Source organism: Hirundo rustica, chromosome 25 (genome assembly GCF_015227805.2).
Source record: "Hirundo rustica isolate bHirRus1 chromosome 25, bHirRus1.pri.v3, whole genome shotgun sequence".
Classification (NCBI taxonomy): Eukaryota; Metazoa; Chordata; class Aves; order Passeriformes; family Hirundinidae; genus Hirundo; species Hirundo rustica.
In genome coordinates, this window is record NC_053474.1 from 3,565,847 (window position 1) to 3,584,824 (window position 18,978).

General features: G+C 53.5%; 2 protein-coding genes and 1 non-coding gene across 17 annotated transcripts in view; all 3 read right to left on the reverse strand.

Annotated features, from left to right (window-relative positions):
* Positions 1-500: 500 nt before the first annotated feature.
* Positions 501-10,356, reverse strand: RCC1 (regulator of chromosome condensation 1). 3 transcript variants are annotated; one of them, XM_040086360.2, is made up of 14 exons: positions 10,324-10,356; positions 10,069-10,114; positions 9,640-9,681; positions 9,194-9,243; positions 6,808-6,885; positions 6,518-6,705; positions 5,780-5,959; positions 5,603-5,699; positions 4,972-5,094; positions 4,623-4,778; positions 4,184-4,303; positions 3,627-3,779; positions 1,187-3,137; positions 501-1,052 (listed from the first exon to the last, which is right to left on the reverse strand). In XM_040086360.2, exons 4-13 carry the CDS (start codon positions 9,225-9,227, stop codon positions 2,962-2,964), a joined length of 1,305 nt encoding a protein of 434 aa, XP_039942294.1. In that variant the 5' UTR covers positions 9,228-9,243; positions 9,640-9,681; positions 10,069-10,114; positions 10,324-10,356; the 3' UTR covers positions 501-1,052; positions 1,187-2,961. The 3 variants fall into 3 exon arrangements, with proteins under 3 accessions (XP_039942294.1, XP_039942295.1, XP_039942297.1); XM_040086361.1 differs by lacking the exons at positions 9,194-9,243; positions 9,640-9,681; positions 10,069-10,114; positions 10,324-10,356 and adding an exon at positions 7,465-7,494; XM_040086363.2 differs by lacking the exons at positions 9,194-9,243; positions 9,640-9,681; positions 10,069-10,114; positions 10,324-10,356 and adding an exon at positions 7,064-7,158.
* On the reverse strand, positions 9,786-9,990 carry LOC120763270 (small nucleolar RNA SNORA73 family). The gene has a single exon (XR_005704065.1). It is a non-coding gene; the product is annotated as a small nucleolar RNA SNORA73 family (small nucleolar RNA).
* A 1,024-nt stretch (positions 10,357-11,380) lies between the features above and the next one.
* PHACTR4 (phosphatase and actin regulator 4) overlaps positions 11,381-18,978 on the reverse strand; it is a 64,703-nt gene continuing 57,105 nt past the window's right edge. For all 13 annotated transcript variants that reach the window (XM_040086214.2, XM_040086203.2, XM_040086207.2 and 10 more), the window contains 8 exons: positions 17,587-18,163; positions 16,715-16,938; positions 16,104-16,254; positions 15,441-15,496; positions 14,459-14,520; positions 13,541-13,678; positions 12,565-12,641; positions 11,381-11,988 (listed from right to left, as the gene is read on the reverse strand). In XM_040086214.2, coding sequence (XP_039942148.1) covers positions 11,973-11,988; positions 12,565-12,641; positions 13,541-13,678; positions 14,459-14,520; positions 15,441-15,496; positions 16,104-16,254; positions 16,715-16,938; positions 17,587-18,163 — 1,301 coding nt within the window. In that variant the 3' untranslated portion in view covers positions 11,381-11,972. The remainder of the gene's footprint in view (positions 11,989-12,564; positions 12,642-13,540; positions 13,679-14,458; positions 14,521-15,440; positions 15,497-16,103; positions 16,255-16,714; positions 16,939-17,586; positions 18,164-18,978) is intronic.

Here is an 18,978-nt window from a genome sequence, read left to right on the forward strand (position 1 = left end):
CTGGCTCCCAAGACAATGGCTGATTCATCAGTTCTGAGTATTTTAAATCTTATTGTTCTCCCCCAGCCCCTTTCCCCCCTTCCTTGAAGATACCAACAAGCTCCCCATTCACAGAGACATGTTCTCCCCTTCCCAGGAACAGGACCAGCCCTCAAGGATGGGTACAATCCCATCTCATTTGGGAACGATCTGGGTTTTCTCTGCACCTGCAGGAGCTGGAGCAGGGAATTGCAGGCTCCTGGCAGGATCCAGAGCAGGGAATCGCATTGGCTCCTGGCAGAATCCATCCCTGTGGTGACCACACAGTGGTGCCACCACTGATCCTGGTCCTGCTCCAAGGAATCGCCCAAACGTGGGCAATGGATGCAAAAACCTGCCACTGTTGGGGATAGGGAGGAACTGGGAGCACTGGGATGTGGGATCTCGGCTCCCAGCTCCCTGGTAGCTGAGGCTGGCTTTGGACAAATGTTGCTGGGAATAAAGCCCAAGACAAAGAGCAGTTTCTCCATCAGGTATCGAGCAGGTCACATTTCATTGAAGAGCATCAAATAGCGATGGTCCCCAGGGAGCAGAATTAGCCACGGGATTAGAGAGCATTTGCCCATGGCTCAGCCCACAGTGATGGCAAAATACGGGCTCAACCCCTGGCAATACATTCCCCACTGGCCCACATCCCAAATTCACGCTTAGAGGGAAAAACAAAGTCCTTTGCAAGCCCAGGACTGCAACCACTAAAACTGTCCCCAGCCCCTCAGCCAGAGCTGGAGCCACTGAGGCCATCCCCAACTGTCAATCCAGGCTCATCCTACACGTGCACAGCAGAGCTGCCAACAGCCTGAGCTGCTCTCAGTGCCCAAAGGCTCATTAAGGAACCTGCTCCAGCCCAGATGAATTAAGTCTAAACAGCGACCTGGGGCTCCAGTCGCACCAGCATGTGGGAATTTGCCCCGTGGTTTCCAGTCTCTGCACAGGTCTGGCTCAGCTCCAGGTGGGAGCAGCCAGCAGGGACGTGCCAGGATCCTTCCAGCTGTGCCACAGGTTCGGTGGTTTCCCTGGAGACCCAAAGACACGAGGGGTGACCCATCAGATGTCATCACCAAGATGGCCACAGCACTCAAGAGCGCTCCTTTGAAAACTTCAGGGGGCTCCAGGTATCAGTACAGTGCTATCTAAAAGTCTTTCATACCTTTGCTATGTTGCAGTCCCGTTAGTGGCTCCACACTGCTCTGGCTCTTTCTTTCCTTCTCCTACCTTCCCTCTGCATTCCCAGCTCGCTGCTTCCTGTCCCTGTCTGTCCCTTGTACCATGTCTTACCCTCTCTGTCCCTCACACACCCTCCTGTCCAAGTCCAGCTGACTCCTCTCCCAGCTAATTCCCTCTTTTATCACACCCACAGCTGAGGGCACGGCTGTTCCCACTCTTTGGTCATTAACACAGCTGCAGTGTATGGGGGCCAGGAGCACCTTTAGCACTGTCTCTGCCTTCCCCCAGTCAGACAGACGGGGATGGAGAGAGGGTGACAGAGATGAGGGGACCATCCCTTCTCCCTGTTCTCCGTCCCTGTTCTCTGTCCCAGTTCTCCCAGAGCACTCTCCTGCTGCCACCTGGAGGCCACAGCCCCACTGCTCAGACAGGTGTGACCGTGACAGCCCCCCCAAAACCCATCCCAGGGGTCATCCATGCCCTGGGGACACCCCTGGACTGTCCCCAGGAGCCAGGGCAGGTCCCACGGGGAGAACTGCCCACCCCTCCAAAGCGCAGGAAAAGCCTGGGTTTATCAAAACTCAGTTTATTCCAAATGTTAAAAGATGAGTTTTTTTCTGTCCTTTCTGCCTTGATTAATCAGCCAAAATACATTTTCTTTTTTAAAAAAATCCAACCCCTTCGGAACCACTGTATAATTCCAGATCCTCCCGCCCCCTCCCCAGCCACGACCCCCCCCTCCTATTGCTATAATTTAACTCTTTGCAGACCCTTCCTCACTGCAGGTACCTGGGAGGCACCTCCTGTAAGGAGAGGATGGAGCAGGCTGGGCAGAGGGAGTGACAGGGAGGAGTCCTGCTGTTTCCAGCGACTCCATGCATAGCTGGGGTCTGGGTGTCTGCTCAGCAAGGCCCTCACAGCAAATGAAGCTCCTTCCTCAGCAAGCAAAGAGGAAAAAAAAAATTAAAAGAACGTTCCCACCCGTGGGATGGATTTGGTTGGGCTTCCAAAGGCAATGGGAGTGGCCAGGACTGCAAAAAAGCAGTGTTGGAGGTGGCTGCTCCGTGGCCATGGGGAGTGGGGAACCTGCTCCTGGCCTATCTTGGGGGGGTCAGCTTAGATACCTGAGGGATGGGAGGCAGGAGCCCCCCTTCCCTTCTACAGCAGTCACAGTGTGCCAGGCAGCATCCAGCAGCATTCTCCTCCACCAGGAAGAATATCCCCAGAGGTTCTGGATTGGAGCACAGAGCTTCCTGGGCTCCTTCCTGTTGGACTCAGATTGCCTGGAATGGGCTCAGAGGGCTTTGGTGGGTGGCAGCAGACAAACCCAGGCCAGAGAGGTATGTTTAGGTGAGGGGGGTGGAGGAGCATCCAGATGAGGGGAACACAGGGACCTCAGGGAGACTGATACCCAAACCTGATTGCAGAGTGAAGAACAAAACACTTGGCTTTGCTGGGCTGGGAAATGTTAAAAAAACCAGAAAGAGAAGTGGAAATCCATCCAGGCACAGAACCAGGATCAGTTTAGGACCAAGCGGACCCAGGGAGCTGACAGAGCACCAGGCACCATGGGAAAACAGACAAAAGCTTGCAAGAAGAACCCATGGGCGCCCTGTTCCAACCACGCAGGTGCTGCTGGGCCCAGCTCCATGAGCCTCCTACCCTCCCCAAGTAACTGGCTCCCCAGCCCAGGCAGAAGTTGTGGGGGGTCTGGGGGAGCGCTGTGATCCCGCTGGGCTCGGCTGCGGCGGCGTTTCATCAGCTCTGCTCTTTATCACTGACCAGCAGCACCGTGTGCTGCCCGCCGCTGGACACAGCCAGCACCCGCCGGTTCTCCAGCTGCTTCCCTGTCATCTCCACGGGGCTCCAGACATCATCCTCCTCCCCGGTGCCCAGCTGGTAGTTAGTGCCCATTCCCCAGGCAAACGCTCGCCCTGCAACAGAGTAGAAGCGAGCTGTGGTGAGCTCCGAGTGGTGGCACAAGGGGAAGGGGAGCCAGCACCCAAACCCGAGGGGACCTCACACCCAGGCAGTGAGTTTCTGTGAGGAGGAGCGCTTGCAACTCAACTCTAACAGATGTTCCACCAGAGCCAAGGAACTTCTATCCCTTTGGGGGAGAAAACTAAACGCACAGCCCACTCCAAACCTTCCTTCCTCCAGACGCTGCACACAGGCAGATGCAGCACCAGAGCAAGGAGGTCTGGCATCAGCAGAGTCAGAGAAGAGATTCTCAGGCCTGCAACCCCCCTCCTGGTCAACATCAACCCTGCTGGCACAGGCCCACAAACACATCTGAGCAGCTGCCCCAGGTGATGGGCACCAGGACCTGGCTCCACTCCCAGCCCAGCTGGGCTGTGCAGGGCTGGATGGAGGGATGCAGAAGGTACAGGAGGAACTGCTCCCAAACCCCGCCAGGCACTCACCATCGCTGCTGACGGCATAACCAACTGATGCTCCGCAGGCCACCGAGGCGATACTGGGGAGCTCCGGGATAACTGTGGGTGTACTCTTCTCCTCTGCCCCCGTCCCAAGGCCCAGCCTGCCGTACTCTGCCCTGCCCAGGCTGTAGGCTTTACCTAGAGCACAGCAGACACACAAGAGAGGTGACCTGAGGGGGGCAGAAGCTGCAGCAGAGCCAAAGTTGGACCCTCTTCCCAGGTCTGACTCCTGAAGGAGCATCACTCCTCTATAGCACACCCTGAGACCCATCCAGGGCAGGGTGGGATAGAGATCCTTCAGCTCCCCAAAATCAGTAAGGTGAACAGGTGCAAAAGCAGAGCTCACAACTGAGTCCAGGTTCCTGTTACCAGCTTCCCTTTGCTGCAATCTCACACCAACCTCATCTCCTTAAACACTGAGAGCATTGAGGGCTCCAGCACCTCACCCTCATCCCAACAGCTCCTTGGCCAGGATGAAGGCCATGGGATCGCCCCATCCTGCCCAGTGTGACTCCCAGCCCACCTGTCACGGCATCACTCACCCTCGGAGTCGACACAGACTGTGTGGTGCTGCCCTCCAGAGAACCCAACCCAAGACTTGGTGGAGTTCTTGAAGCACGTGAGGTTCTGCGGGGAGAAGCAGGGCTCGGTGTCCTGGGTCCCTGCAGGGTGGGACGCACAAACCCGGGTGGATCAGGTCCATGGACAGCCCAGGCCAGGCTCCAGCACTGACCCATCCACCCTGGGACTCACCCCACCAGAGACCAATATAGCCCCCCAGCCCCAAAATCTAATTTTTGCTCAAACTCAGCGGGTGCATGGGCTGGGACCTTAACCCAGAGGTAGGCAGGGTGAGCCCACCCCCATACCCAGCTCCGGTGTGTTCAGTGCTTAGATTTTGGGGGACCCAGCAGCTTTCCCCACCAGGCCAGGAGTGCAGTGGACTGGCAGGAGATCTGGAGCAACAGAGGTGAAGCTCACCCAGCTGGTGGTAGTTGGAGAGGCCAAATCCATAGATGTGTCCCTCCCGTGTGACGGCGAAGGTGAAATACGCCCCGCAGAAAGCGTCCTGGAAGCGCATTTTGCTTCTTCTCCCTTTGCCTTTGACAGGGACAAGCTGGGGGACCAGCAGCCGCTCTGGGGCAAGAGACAAGGTGTCATACAAGGACTAAGGATTTACACCCTCCCTGCATCTAAGGCTCTGGCTCAGCACATTTACATCACTGATTTCACATAAACCCTTGAGCATCAGGGACTGGGTCCCTTTGCTCCTCTGCAAAGGGCAGAGCTGGAGCCAAAGGTTGCACCTCTGAGAACTAAATCCACTCACGCAGCCCTTTCCGTCCTCCTCGGTTGGCAAAGAGTGCTGGCACTCTGCCCAGCTGGCCCTGTTCGCCGCAGCCACACGTGAACAGGTCGCCGTCCACTGTCAGCATCACCAAGTGGTCATTTCCTGGGACAGGAAGGAGAGAGCTGTCATGGAGAAGACTTCAGCAAGCCCCGAGGGCTGAGATCACACAGATAAACCCCAGCTGTCCCAGCTTGAGGGGTTTACAGCACTGGATACCTCGAGACCAATTGTGTTACCACCTAAAACTCCAGGATCTCCCTCTCCCTGGTCCCAGGAATCCAAAGCAGTTGTTCTGGGTAGGCAGTAAGGACACAGGTGGGCCCCAACTTCCCATGGGCCCTGGACAAGCTCCCTGGCTGCTGTGCTAAGCTCCCCAGGGTCACAGTTCAGGCCACTCTTGGAAGGCATTCTGAATCAGACTGGTCAAATATTAACTCAATACGCGAAACTTTTGGAGCTAACAGGTCTCTGGAGAGTCAGAGATGAGAAGTACACCCCTGTACCAGGCTCGGAGCAAGTCAAGAGGGAGGAAAAGGTCATGGACATCCCTCAAGGGTTGTGACAGTGTTGTGTACCTGCCTGACCCTGCAGATCCCAGGTCGCTGCTCACCTGAAACTATTTTAACAACAGGTGCGTCGAGCTGGAGCAGCAAAGGAGTGGAGCTCGTCTTCATGGGCTCCAGCAAGCCGATCACTCCATTGTTATCCTGAGGGGAGAGACACAGGGATGAGCCACAGGGGCAAACAGCCACCAGCAGAGCCTCCAGCATCTGAGGACTCAGCGTACCCGGAAGGAGCCCCAGACGAAGACCCTGCCGTCCTCAGTCAGCGCGGCCGTGTGGCTGTCCCCCGCTGACACCTGCACCACCTTCTCCTGCAGCTCCACCGGCCCTGGAGAGGTCTCAGACCCTTCAGCTGAGGTGTCGCGTCCCAGGGCACCTTCATCGTTGCAGCCAAAGGTGTAGATCTGCAGATTGGGTGCAGTGGTCAGGATGGAGCCCAGAGAGGCAGCAGGCTGAGTATGAAGTCAGGGGACAAGGACTGGCCAGGCTGAATTATCACACAATCATGGAATGGTTTGGGTGGGAAGGGACCTTAGAGATCACGTCAGTCCACCCCCAGCCATGGGCAGGAACACCTTCCACTAAATCAGGTTGCTCTAAACCCTGTCCAACCTGGCCAGGAACACTTCCAGGGATGGGGCAGCCACAGCTTCTCTGTACCAGAGCCTCAACACCCACACAGGGAAGAACTTGTTCCCAGTATCACATCTAAATGGCAGTGCCACCCATCCACTCTGTCAGTGTGAAGCCATTCCCCCTTATCCTATCACTCCATGCTCTTGTCTAAAGTCACTCTCCAATTTTCTCACAGGTTCATTTCATGTAGTCCTTTTGACCCCGTAAAATTTTGTGGTCCATGTAAGACCATGCTCACCCTCAAAAGCTGGAACAATATGTGGGCAGAGCAGTTGCTGACTCCTACCCCCTTCTCCAGAACACATCCCAGAACTCACTGCACTCACCTTTCCCGTCTGGCTGAGGCACACCGTGTGCATCCCTCCAGCTTCCACCTGCACCACCATCTCCGGCAGCGTGACCAGAGCTGGCTTCTTCCTCTCCATGATGTCCTCACCCAGGCCCAGCTGGCCGACATTACCCTGGCCCAGTGTCAGCACCAGCCCAGGCTGTGAGCGATGTGATGGGTGGCTGACTGCGGGTGGGAGGGGGAGAAAGAACATGTGGGGGTACAAGTTTCCTGGTAAAAAATCACCCCTGGGAAAGTAGAAGGAAAATTCCCATGGATTTTTCTTACCTTTAACCTTCTTTGTCTCAACGGACTCTTTTTCTGGCACGGGGTTCTTCGCATTGCGTTTTCCTGGCATCTTGGAATCTAAATGCCAAAAAGAGCCTGTAAGGGGTGACCCACCGGGCCGTTCACTGTTTGGGATGTCCCCTCCTCCTTAAAAAACCACCTGAGGGACTGGTGACTGAGCTGGGATTTGAACACCGATCCCTTCTACTCTGGGAAAATGGAGCGTTCCCTCGCATGTTTTATCCATACTCCCTACCTCATGCAGATGTAAACCTCTCCAGATTTCAGGTCCAGGCAGGCGAGGAGAGAAGGAAGGGAAAAAGGAGAAGAGGGAGAACGGGGAAGGGGGAAAGGGAAGAATCGGAGCCGAGCCGCGTGCGCGTCCTCACCCCGCGTCCCGCATGGCCCGAGCACCGCCCCCCGCCCCTCGCCGCCGTTCGAATTCCCCGCGGCGCCGCCTCACGTGGGGCCGCGCAGGCCGCGGCCCGGCCCGGCCGCTTCTCCCGCCGCCTGCAGCTCTCCCTGTTGGGCGGCCGGCTGCGCCGAAGGCGGCCCGGGGCTCGCCGGGCCCTCCGCGCCCGTGTCCGTGTGCCCATGCCCGTCCGGCCGCGCTCCCTCCCGCCGCGCTCCCGGCCCGACCCCGCCGCGCTCCCTCACCGCCCGCCGGCCGCGCCGCGCTCCGCTCTGCGCATGCGCGGGGCCGGCCGCCAGCGCTCCCCGCGGCGCTGCGCCCCCTGCCGGCCGGCGGCCCCCGCGGCCGGGCCCGGTCAGTCCCGGACGGACGGGACAGAAGGACACGGAACGACAGGGCTCCAGGCCGGCAATACGCTGGCCCTCGGGAAATAGACCCGTGTGATTAACTCATCCTACTTCTAACCTCCAGAGGTGCCTCCAGCCTGCAGCCAGGCTGGATGGAACAGAGCTGCTGCAAAAAAATGGTAATTTAGCACACAGAACTATGATAACGGAGTATTGAAATCCAGCAAGGATGAGCTGCCATCCTTTCCAGAAACCTGCTGCTGCTTGATGTGGAAAATACAATTCTACCCTTGCAAGATGAACCAGACTAAACTTCCCAGGTTAACTGGAAGACAGCAAATTTCCTGAGTTTCCCCTTCATCTATGGGGATCAATTGCCATTATTCCACTGATTAATTCTGCTGTTTTAGTCCAGAGGTCTGCATTCTGCCCAACGGCTTTAACTTACTGAGATCTAGGCTGGTACAGCAGCCTCACACCCTGATCCACAGGGGTCACCCACAGCCCATGTGATCAGAAAACCCTGCAAACATCACCTTATTTATCCCAGGCTTGGGCTGGGATTTGCTCGATGAGCAGATACACGGCCATACCGATCCTTCCCTGGGGGTTTTATGGCAAAGGACAGGACATCCGGCCAGCTGCTGGTGCCCCTTTCATCCAACCCACACCAGAACCACCCCTAAAGCCCCCCATTTGCATTACACCCCTTACAAAAAAGCAAAATCATGTAATCCCCCCTCCCTGCTTCCCCCCGCCCACCCCAAGCCACACCCCGCGGTCACAGACTCCATTAACCCTTCCTGACTTAGCCCTTAACAATATGACGCTCTAAAACCCAGGCTGAAGGCACGAACTGCTCCTAACCCAGCCCCAACAGTGCCACAGTGCATTTCTACAGCCTTCACTCCTTTGAGACTGGTCAGCAGCACACCAGAATCACGCTTCTACACACGGGAGAGGCACCGCCAGGAGCATGAGGTTTCCCTCAATATTCAGATCACTCACCAAAAACACACCAAGCCAAAGCAACTGAAGTTTATTGAGTTGTGTACTGTGGGTACAGAGATCGACATGAGAGTAAGGGCTGTATTTCAGGGCCTAAACACACAAACTGCTGCTTCCACCCACCTTCAGTATCACCTTGGCTGAGGTCAGCTGCTCCCAGCAAGGTGGAATCCATGGGAAGGTTGTTACGTGTAGTCCACAGGAAATCACGTGCCTTTTGTACTCAGCCCTTACCCTTCTCCAGCCCCAGTTTTAGGCATCCCAAAAGCAATTCCCTCTTGCTGGACCAGCCAACCCCCCCTCACATCTGCCCTTTACCTTCCACCAGCCGCCCTTCAGCCCACCCCACATCCCGTGGATTGTTTTTCCTCCCCGTGCAGCTTACCCACAACGTGGTGTACTCCAGGCCCTGCTCCATTACTCCACAAAAACCCACGAAATGTTCCACCAAGGGACCCGGGACACACGTTATTATCCATGCCCCGAGCACATGCTTTACAAGGTCCCTAAATTCACACACCCCTGGTTCCATCACGTTTTGGGTCCCCGTGACCACATTTTGATTACACACAGGACTTGGGCAACCACCTAATTTGGGCATACATTTTAATATACTCACCCTCTCCCACTAAAGGTGGATTTTTCCTCGCCATTTCGTCCCGGCACTTCCTGCAATATTTTAGGATATTAGTTAAGATTTTGGATTTTCTGCTCTTTTCTCGTGTCCCACATTACGCAAATAGAACTTTAAGTACAGTAAACAAGTTTATTTATCTCCGGCGATTTATTTTTCTCTGCTAAGAGTCACAACTGGTTTTTTTTTCCCTTTAAGTCTCAGCAATAGTTTTTTTTCTGCATGTATAGTTTCCAAAAATTCTGCAGTAGCTACGACCCTGCGATCTGAACTTTCACTACCACCACCTATACTGTAATTTTATCAGTAAGCCGATCCAATTATTCAATAAACATCTTCCAAACAGCTTAAACCTATTTAAAATGTAAATTTTAATTTCAAGGCCAAGAGCGAAACTAAACACAGTATTACATTTTAAACGCGGTTATTACCTCCAAAATTCGTGCTCCGTTTAAACTTTTTCAGTTCCGGTACTGAAAATACACACAAAAAAAAAGGTGGTTTTAATGATTTGCTCAGTAGCTCCTGTTTTTCTCCCTCCCAGCTCCGCACGTGTTCCCCGTCCCACCCTGCGTGTCAGTGTTTCCTGCATGGTTTGTCTCCTCTGTCACGGCCCGAGGGCTCAGAGAAGCAGTAGGAATATGCAGGCTGCAGGCTCGGGGCCCGGCTTGTTCTCCAACGTCGTGGAAGGGGACTATACGTCACGGGCCCGAGGGCCTGCGCTCCCGTGCGCCACACGGACAGAGCCGAGAGAGAGCGACTTCTCCGGATATCCACGTTGGACCTTTGTTTTAAACGTTTATGGCCACTTTGATCTCCCCCAACCAATCCTCCCGCGTGGCCACCTGATGGATACTCACACTGGAGCGAGCTGGACAAACCAAGCTTAGCGGCCTTTAGTGGAACCTGTAGGAAAAGAAATGCCTCTGAGGGGGCGGCTGAGGTGCCGCGGGGTGACCCCGCAGCACCCACAGCCACGTGTGACTCACGGCATATCTTAGGGTTAAAATGGGGATGCAGCGGGCATCCGCTGACTGCGCGGCCACTAGGACCTCACTGCACAGCAAGATAAAGGGTAAAAAGAGTGAAAAGGGTAAAAGTGGACTGGGCCATACCTGCAATCCACGCCGCTTCCAACGATGAAAGAGGCCAGGCCACGCCGCGCGGCGACTTTTATAGAGCGCGGGGCGGGGCTAAAATGCAGGCGCGCGCCCCGCGTGAGGGGCGGGGAAAAGCCATAAGTGGGCATCGGCGCGGGGGCAAATGGCGGGGAGAGGGTGGGTGCCACAGGCGCATGCGCAGTGGCGGGGAGGGCGGTTGGCACATGCGCACAAGGAAGGGCGCGAAAAGCCGCCCCCGCGCCCCCCCCCCCTCAGGGGAGGCGCCGCCATGACCGAGCCCCCCCACACACCCCTCAGGAGCCGCCGGTCACGCTCCTCCTGAGAGCAGCTGAAAAAAACACGACCAAACAAGCAGGGTTTAAAAAAAAAAAATTCTAAAATACTTTTATTTAATAATTAAAATCTGTTGCTGAGGAGACTGATATACAATGCAATGGCGGCTGTACAGGGGATGCTGTGAGGGAAGAGCCCACAGCAAATGCTGGGCCACGGCCGGTCTGTTGCCACACTGATCTGTGAACAAGACAAAATTCTTCTCTCCCTCCCCACCCTGAACCCCCGCACAAGTGGCATCTCACATGTAGTTTAATTTTGTGCATAATACAGCAGTGGCCCTACCAGATTTTTTTTTTTTTTTAACCCGCATTGAGGAAGAATTTTTCTCTTAGAAGAGAAATGCCATCTTTTTAAGGTCACTTTTTAAACCTATTCTTCCCCTCCTTTCGACCCACACAGTGAAATTATGATGTTTCCAGTAGGTTAGCTGCAAAAATGAGAAAAAGGCAAGCTTCAACCCTGATTTGGGAGAGTAAAAAACATCTGAGAGAAAGCCACAGTAAAAAGGACTGACTACTCTCACAGCTTCCCAAATTAAAAAGTTTTTTAAAAAGGCAACAGTCATTTTTCCTGGTTCTGTAATTTGTTAACCAAGCCTTGATATCTCAAGATCCGTTATTAAGATCACAGCAAGTGTGAGAGAGTGCAGAGCAAATGTTCTATACAACTGTTGTGTTTGTTTGGTTTTTTTTTTCCTTTTCTTCTTTTTTTTACAAAAAAGATGCAGCATATGTTAATACCTATACAATTCCCTTCCAGGACAACAAACCATTGGTCAGTAGTGATTCAGGGCATTAAGGACATGACAGAAACAAGTAAAACCCCCCAAAAATAACGAGTGCCATGTCAGTTGTCTGCCAGGGTTCTCTGTACACAGCTAATATACACACACACACACGCTTCAGAGCGCAGGATCTCCTCAGCTTCCCAACATTAGAGCTGCCTTTTTTTTTTTCTTCCCCTCCCTTCCTCATGGAAAGGAAATGAGGAATTGCACCCCAAGACAAGTCTGTACACCTTGGGAAGGAAGGGGTTGTTCCCCTGGGCACGGTCTCTGGGCAGAGTCATATTGCTGAGCCACGCGAGGTATAGTGTCAGTTCCAGCCTGATGGCATGAGAGATGTGTTTGTTCCAGTGAAATGCTACATTCAGACAGGATTTCCCCTTCCCTGGCCGAAAGCCCTTTTCTGGATATGTTTGGAAGGCAAATCTTGGAAGACCCGAGGTTCCACCCTCACTGTATTGCTTAGGAGAGGGATACAGAGAACTTCCAGCCCTCCTGGGTTTCTTGATCCCTCCTTGGAATATTACGGTCGATGGTACCTGAAAGCATAGAGAAAAATCTGAGTGTTATCCTTGGAACTCAGGTTAAATGGTTACTTGAGCACTACAGATGGCCGAAGAGAGTAAATTGAATTATCTCAGAACTCTCAGCCCTCAGGGAAGCTGTTAACATCAAACAATTTCACTTCCTGTGCTCTGCACTCAACTTTGCCAGGCAGAGTTGGAAGGGAAGGAATCATTTGGGGCATGATCCAGAGGTGACTACACAGATTACATTCAAGTAACTCATTAGCAAGGTGTTTTGTGGCTGTGGCTGCACATCTCTAGCCCCAGAAAAGCTCACTCCAGCTGCAGCTTCACACTAGTTTCAGATACACCTCAAACTAGACACTGGTCACTCAGTCTCCAGGATGAAAGCCCCAGTTTAAGGAAAACCGACCCAGTTCGTGTCTGCTACTGCTCCAGTCACCCCCCAGGACCGAGACAGAAAGGGACGTTCAACCTCCAACTGCCGCACAAATAATTTTTCTAAGGTTTTGGTGATTTGCCAGTAAACATCGCCCTTGCAGCACAGCTCTCTGTCCTGCAAGACCGAAACTCTTAACGCATTCTCACCTGGTGAACTGCTTGCTCTCCTCATGCACTTCCATTTCACAGCTCTTAAACTCATTCAGCTCCTTCCTGATGGCTGCCTGCACAGAGAGGGAGTTGTTGTTTTTTTTTGAAAGGAAAGGGCTCAGATTGCAGCACCCACCCCAGCTTTCACAGTCCATTAACACCAAGCTGAATTTAATCTGCCCCTCCACGATGAGGGCTGGGCGGTTCCCAGAGGTGGCCGGGGAGGACAAGGACAGATGCCAGCTTCTTGAGCCTGCAGGCAACTGCATTGCTATGACCAATACCCAGTCATCCCTGCTGTGTCCGGAAAAGAGAATGGGGCTGGGGAAAGGTCTGGAGCACCAGAAACAGCTGAGCGAGGTGGAGGGGAAGAACCTGGAGAAAAGACGACTCAGGGGGGCCCTTCTCACTCTCTACAGCTCCCTGACAGGAGGGTCAAGACAGCAGGGGGTTGGTCACTTCTCCCAGGTAACAAGTGACAGAACAAGGTGAAACAGCCTCAGGTTGAGCCAGAGGAAGTTTAGATGAGATACAAGGAAAAATTTCTTCATGGAAAGGGCTGCGGTCGAATCACCATCCCTGGTAGTGTTCAAAAATGTGCCAGGTGGGCACCTGGGGACGTGGTTTAGTGGTGAACATGGTGGTGCTGGGTAAACAGTTGTAGTCCATGATCTTCAAGGGCTTTTCCAACCTTAACAATTCCATTATTTTATGTTTCTTACATCACTCAGAAGCTGAGGCAGAACCACATTGGCCTTCAGACTGTGCCCACCTGAGCTCCACCTTGCCATGAGGCAGCAGGAAGCAGAGCTGGGACAGCACATGCAAGTGAAGGGACACAGGTGGGGTGGCAGAGGGAAAGACAAAGAGGTGAAGCCAGAGGAAGAGAGCAGATCTCCTTGGCTCCTTTTGCGTGGAACACGCTGCTCTGGCTCCCCTTCCCAGCCTCCCCACCCAGGACACTCTCAGTTACCTTGTCAGCTGGCGTCAGCTTTGTCCATGGCTTATCTGCTCGCCGGTCATAGTCTTGAGCATCTGTTACTTCCACATATTCATTAAACCTCAGGATCTTCCTGGCCTGCAGCTCTGCCACTGTAGGCCTTTGGCTAAGCTGAACACCAGCAAAAACAAAGGAGGTTAGTCTGAGCCTTGTCCACAAAGCAGATCCAGGACTAAGAACCCCAAGCAAAACTAAAACCAGTTTCCTCACTGTGCCTTAACCACAGACACTACCAGATCCTGCTCACAGGGAATAGGTAAACCTCTTACAGACTGGATTCTCCCACTGGGATCACAAAGCCAGGCTAGGGCAGAACCTGGGCCACACTGTCACAGAGAAGGACACTGAGGGGTGTGGGAACAGCTGCTACAAGGGTGAGCCCTGCATGACACCCCTAAACACAGCTTCAGCAATGGCAGCACTCACACTTCACACCCACAGGCCTTGGGGAAGCTTTTCCCAGCCATGAGTAACAATCACAAGTAAGTTGGATGTAACAGCTAAAAGCAGCTGTTACTCTGCTCAGCTCCCACACTGCTGTAACTTCAGAAATGGATTTTAGGGCGCCTGGTGTGAAGTCGTGGCTGCTGAAGCACTGTGTTAAAGCAGCCAGGCCAGCAAAACTTTCAAGTGTCAGGTGCCAAATTTAGTTCTCATCTCGCTCGTTACGCTCGCTGCCAGCTCAGATCCGACGCTGGCAAACGCGGCGCCGGTGCCAACGGCTCACCGTGGGTGACAGCCTGCGGTCCAAAGCCACCGCAGCCCAGGGCACTGGGGACGCTGACACAAGAGCCCTGTGACTTTGCCCGCAGCACGGTGCCCGCAGCGTGCTCGCTGCCGCCGTGCCCCGCGGCCCTGCCAGGTGGCCGTCCCCGCGGGAGCCAGCAGTACCTTTCTGGTGAGCCGGCGCTTGATCTCGCGCTTCTCAGCTTGACGGTCAGCTTCATTTTTTGCTGCCAAGGGAAAAAATAAAAGAAACCCAACATTTTTCATGTAAGCATCAGGCTTTGAAAAGTGCTTGAAGAAAGGAGAGTATTGAGCTGGAGCAGATTATCTACAAGATCTAAAGGCTTAGGACAGGCAGAGAGCGCAGTACAGCTCAGTACCCTGTGCCACCTCCTGAACTGGCAGGGGCAAATATGCCCCTTATGCAGCACCCATGAGTCGTTCATGTCAAAGATTAATGGCCAAATTGCCAAAATACATCCAAGCCACTGCGCAGCTCGCTCTTTCACAAAGCTATTATAGTTTAAAAGAAAATAACAGCACAGGTAAATATTTTAAATGGAAACTTCCTGAACTGACATTCCCATTTCCTCGAGATGTTTATTTAAAAACTTTTGCAGAACAAGATATGGCCAAGAAAAACAGTCCTGGCTTCATGATGCACTGCTGCTTTAGAGATCATGCAAGGCAATGCTGCAATGTCTGGAACACAAATAAAAGTCCAGCCCAAACAAAAATACCTTTAACAGTCCTTGCTGTGTAACAGCAGAATCTGAACCAGCCCACACACTCTTCTCTGAGGTGGCAGGCATGGGACAGCTATTTTATCCATAATCACATGATCCCAGAACGGGTTTGGTTGCAAGAGACCTCAGTGATCACCCAGTTCCACCCCCTGCCATGGACAGGGACACCTTCCACTATCCCAGATTGCTCCAAGCCCTGTGCAGCCTGGCCTTGGACACTTCCAGGATCTAGGGGCAGCCACAGCTTCTCTGGGCACCCTGTGCCAGGGCCTCACCACCCTCACAGGGAAGAATTTGTTCCCAACATCTAATTTAAATCTCTTTCAATTTAAAACCATCCCCACCTGATAAATTAAGACATTAAAGGTATTTCTCAGGACCACCAGAGAAGTGCTACTCACGCTGAAGAATGTTCCTCTGTTCCAGTTCTTCTGCAGTTGGTCTCTGACTCAGTCGCCTGAAGAGAAGTGTGACAAGTGCAGGATGTTGTATCTGGTCACTCATCAGTGGCAGATGAAGGATAAAACTGCCTGGTTTCAGTGGACTAGACAGCCTCCTCCACACTCCTCACTCACCACTGAGGATCACTGCTGCCCTGTTTCACACTGTGCTCTGCTCAAACAGCTGCTCAGCCACTGGCACAGCTTTGGGAAGGGCTATGGGCTCTCCAGCTCAGAAGCAGCTTTGCAAGGAGTTCAGACAGCAGTGCCTGGACTGTCACCTGTCCCAGCTTCATCCACCACCAGCACCCACCCTGCATACATCCACACCTTTTTATAATATCTGTGTTTTACATGTCTGCAATCCTTGAGATTTTCCCCTCTCAGTCCATTTAACCACTGGAAACAGGGGCTTGTCAGGGGGATATTGCTCAACTCCAGGAGGAACTCCCAACTTTTTAATGGAGCAACACTCAACTCAGTGTCCCATCCCTGCTCCAGCTGCCGTGCCCAACCACCCACCCTACTCCTGCACAAGCTGTTTGGACAAGGCACCAACTTTGTGAATCCCACTCCGCACACACTGTGCCAGCAGCTCACACTGATCATCATCATCATCTGTACCTGATCAGCGTTGTCCCAATCTGGTGACGGATTTCATTCCACTCCTCCTTGCTCTTCCGAGGGAAGACGACCTTCTCCTCCTGTGGTGTGGTGGTGTTCCCCAGCTTTATAGCGAGCGTGTCTTTCCTCTTCACCTTGTTGGCCAGCGTGCCTGTGGGGAAAGGAGAGCAACAGGATGCAGCTCAAGGCTGCCAAGCCTGCCACAGCAATGCCAGCCCTGTGCCCCTGGGAGGTGCGCTCTCCCTGAGGGACAGCTGTCCTCTCTCCTTGCTCTTCCCAAGCTCTGCACTCACTGCACAGCAGCAGCAGCCAGCACTCTTGTGTGACAGCACATGCTCACCTAATGCTGTCCTGCCTGAGGGGCTGGGACAGCGCAGGCTGTCACAGGAGCCATCTCCAGCTGAAGGGGTGCACCCAGCAGGTGAGTGCACAGGTCTGGCTGCAGAGCCTTGGGAAAAGCAAGGCAGAGGACAGGCGCTACATCACACAACCAAGAACCAGCTGCTTTGAAGTGCTGTGGGAAGCAGCACTTTGATCCAGATCTCAGCGCAGCCAGGCACGAGTTCAGCAGAGCAATGCAAAATTCAGCACCTGCAATGTCAAAGCCTTACTGTTATGGCTTTCATCTTCCTCCTCATCCTCCTCATCTTTATACAGGACGGGCCCCTCCGAGTCAGAGTCGCTCATCCCTTCGTCTCCTTCCTGCTCCTCGGGGAGGATCTGGGGTACCAGTTTGGGGATGACTGTGACAGATGGTGTATCTCCAATATAAACACGAGGACCTGGATTCTGTTCCTCTTCCTGGTCATCTTCTTCCTCTTCCTCATCGTCTGGACTAACGAGAAGCATGCTGTTACACCTTTGAACACACAGTACACGGGCTGCAGAGTGTAGAATCCCTAGAATCAATACATCCTTGGCTCTCCTCAGGGAAGCCCAGAAACCAGAGGTGCAAGAGCCACTGCAGGATCCTGCACTGTCCCCTCTCATCAGAGCACAGGGAGCTCTGGCCGAAGAAATGACAAAGGCAGGCTCTGCAGAGCCAAACAAACCCCACTACTCTGTGGGGTCCCCACTACTCTGACCCCACTGCTTCGTGACCTGGAGATTCAGCTCTCCTATAACACAAGACAGTCCTTTTCCCACTTATGTTTAGGAAAATGAAAGGCTAAGGAAGGCCACAGAGGGATGGAATCCAGGACTAGTTTGGTCTTGGTGCAGTTACAGACAGTCCAGGCCCGGATTCCTGGCATCGGCCTGTGTTCGTAGCCTGGAACCCATTTCCCTTTGTGGGCAATAAAATCCCAAAACCAGGGATAACTTCATGGGGAAGATACTCTGGGGCTCTTAAGAGGCCGAAACACAGTTTTGGCCAACAGGGAAAATGGTTTCAGCAGAGGCCTGAGCCCCGCTCAGAGCCGTCCCCACCATCACAGCGCTGCAGGAGCTGGGAGAGCCAGCACACGTACGAGCAGGTACTCACACTTTGAGCATCTCAATGGTGACAGGCAGGGATCTCGTCCTGCCCAGGGTGCCGTTGTCTTCTCCGAACCCATCGTTCTCAAAGAGCAGCGAGTGAGCCCTGTGGGACCCCTCCGGAGGCGGTGTGACAGGCAGAGGGCTGGCCAGAGCCTGCTGTATACGAATGTGCAGCGGGATTTGGGGCAGGCGCGGCAGCACGTGGGCTTCGCCAAACCCTTGCTCTGCTGTCCTCTTCGACGCTTCCACGGACCTGAAGTCTTCAGGAGGAGGAGGAGTCTCCTTGGGAAGGTCCAGGGAGCACGGTGGGTCTAGGATGGGGGTGGAGGAGGGCAGGGCCACACGAGGAGGTTCAGGGGGTACGTGGGTGGGCAGAGGTGGTGAGGGTGAAGGTGGTGGATAAGCTGAGGTGACATGCAGTGGAACCGGTGCGGGGCGACTCGCTGGCGCTGTCCTGTCATTTGGGGGCTTGGAGGTGACAGGCTCTGACGTGTTGTTAGGTGGGAGGCCTCTCTTCGGGGGGAGAGGAGGGGAAGGCTTGGACAAGGCAGTACCGCTGGTCATTACTTGGGAAAGTTCAGCTGAAAATAAAAAAAAACACGAAAGCCACAACGTTTAACAGGGTATTTTCCAGATAACCTTCAGCAGCGTGGAAAAAGCACGGCAGTGCACACAGAGCCTCGGACTAAGCACACTCTGCTACTTTCTACTGGAATGTCATACCAGAAATAGCCAGGTTGCAAGGCTCTAGTTCGTCTTTTTGGCACCAAAGGTGAGACTTGGGAAAGCAGCCATGAACAAGCAGGCTGAGACAGGTTTGTGCATCCTGCTGCTTCACAGAGAGAGAAGGAGGGCACCAGCCCTTGAAAGACAGCACAGGAGCCTGCCCAGGAATGCAGTCCTGTGGGCACTTTATAGCTGTATTTACAGCAATAAAAGGAATCCCAGACATCCAGGACACCTCAGACTCCAGTTGTATTAACAACTCCCCTGCACATTTAAGAACTTCTTGGGAAGACTCAAAAAGTCTTAAAAGTCTTATTTTTTGCTCAGAGGCAAAAATCAGCACAGCTGCAGGCAACAGTGTGCTCCCACCACTCGCATTCATCCATCAGATCCAGCCCAAGAACACCCCACCACCAGCAACTCCTCAGGATGAGGATCTGCTTTACTCCCTCTGAACTCTGTCCCTTAAGCCCCATATAAACTCATCTGCCACTACAAAGTTAACTACAAAAACTTCCTAAAATACCTAAAGCCTTTAGTCTAAATATTTTCTGTTTGATGGAGAAGAGAGGAAGAAATAGAGACATGAAAAATGCCTGCAGTGTGGAATCACAGGATCCTCAAACCCCCTCTGTTCTAGAGAAATTGCACCAGTAAAGACTGCTCTTGC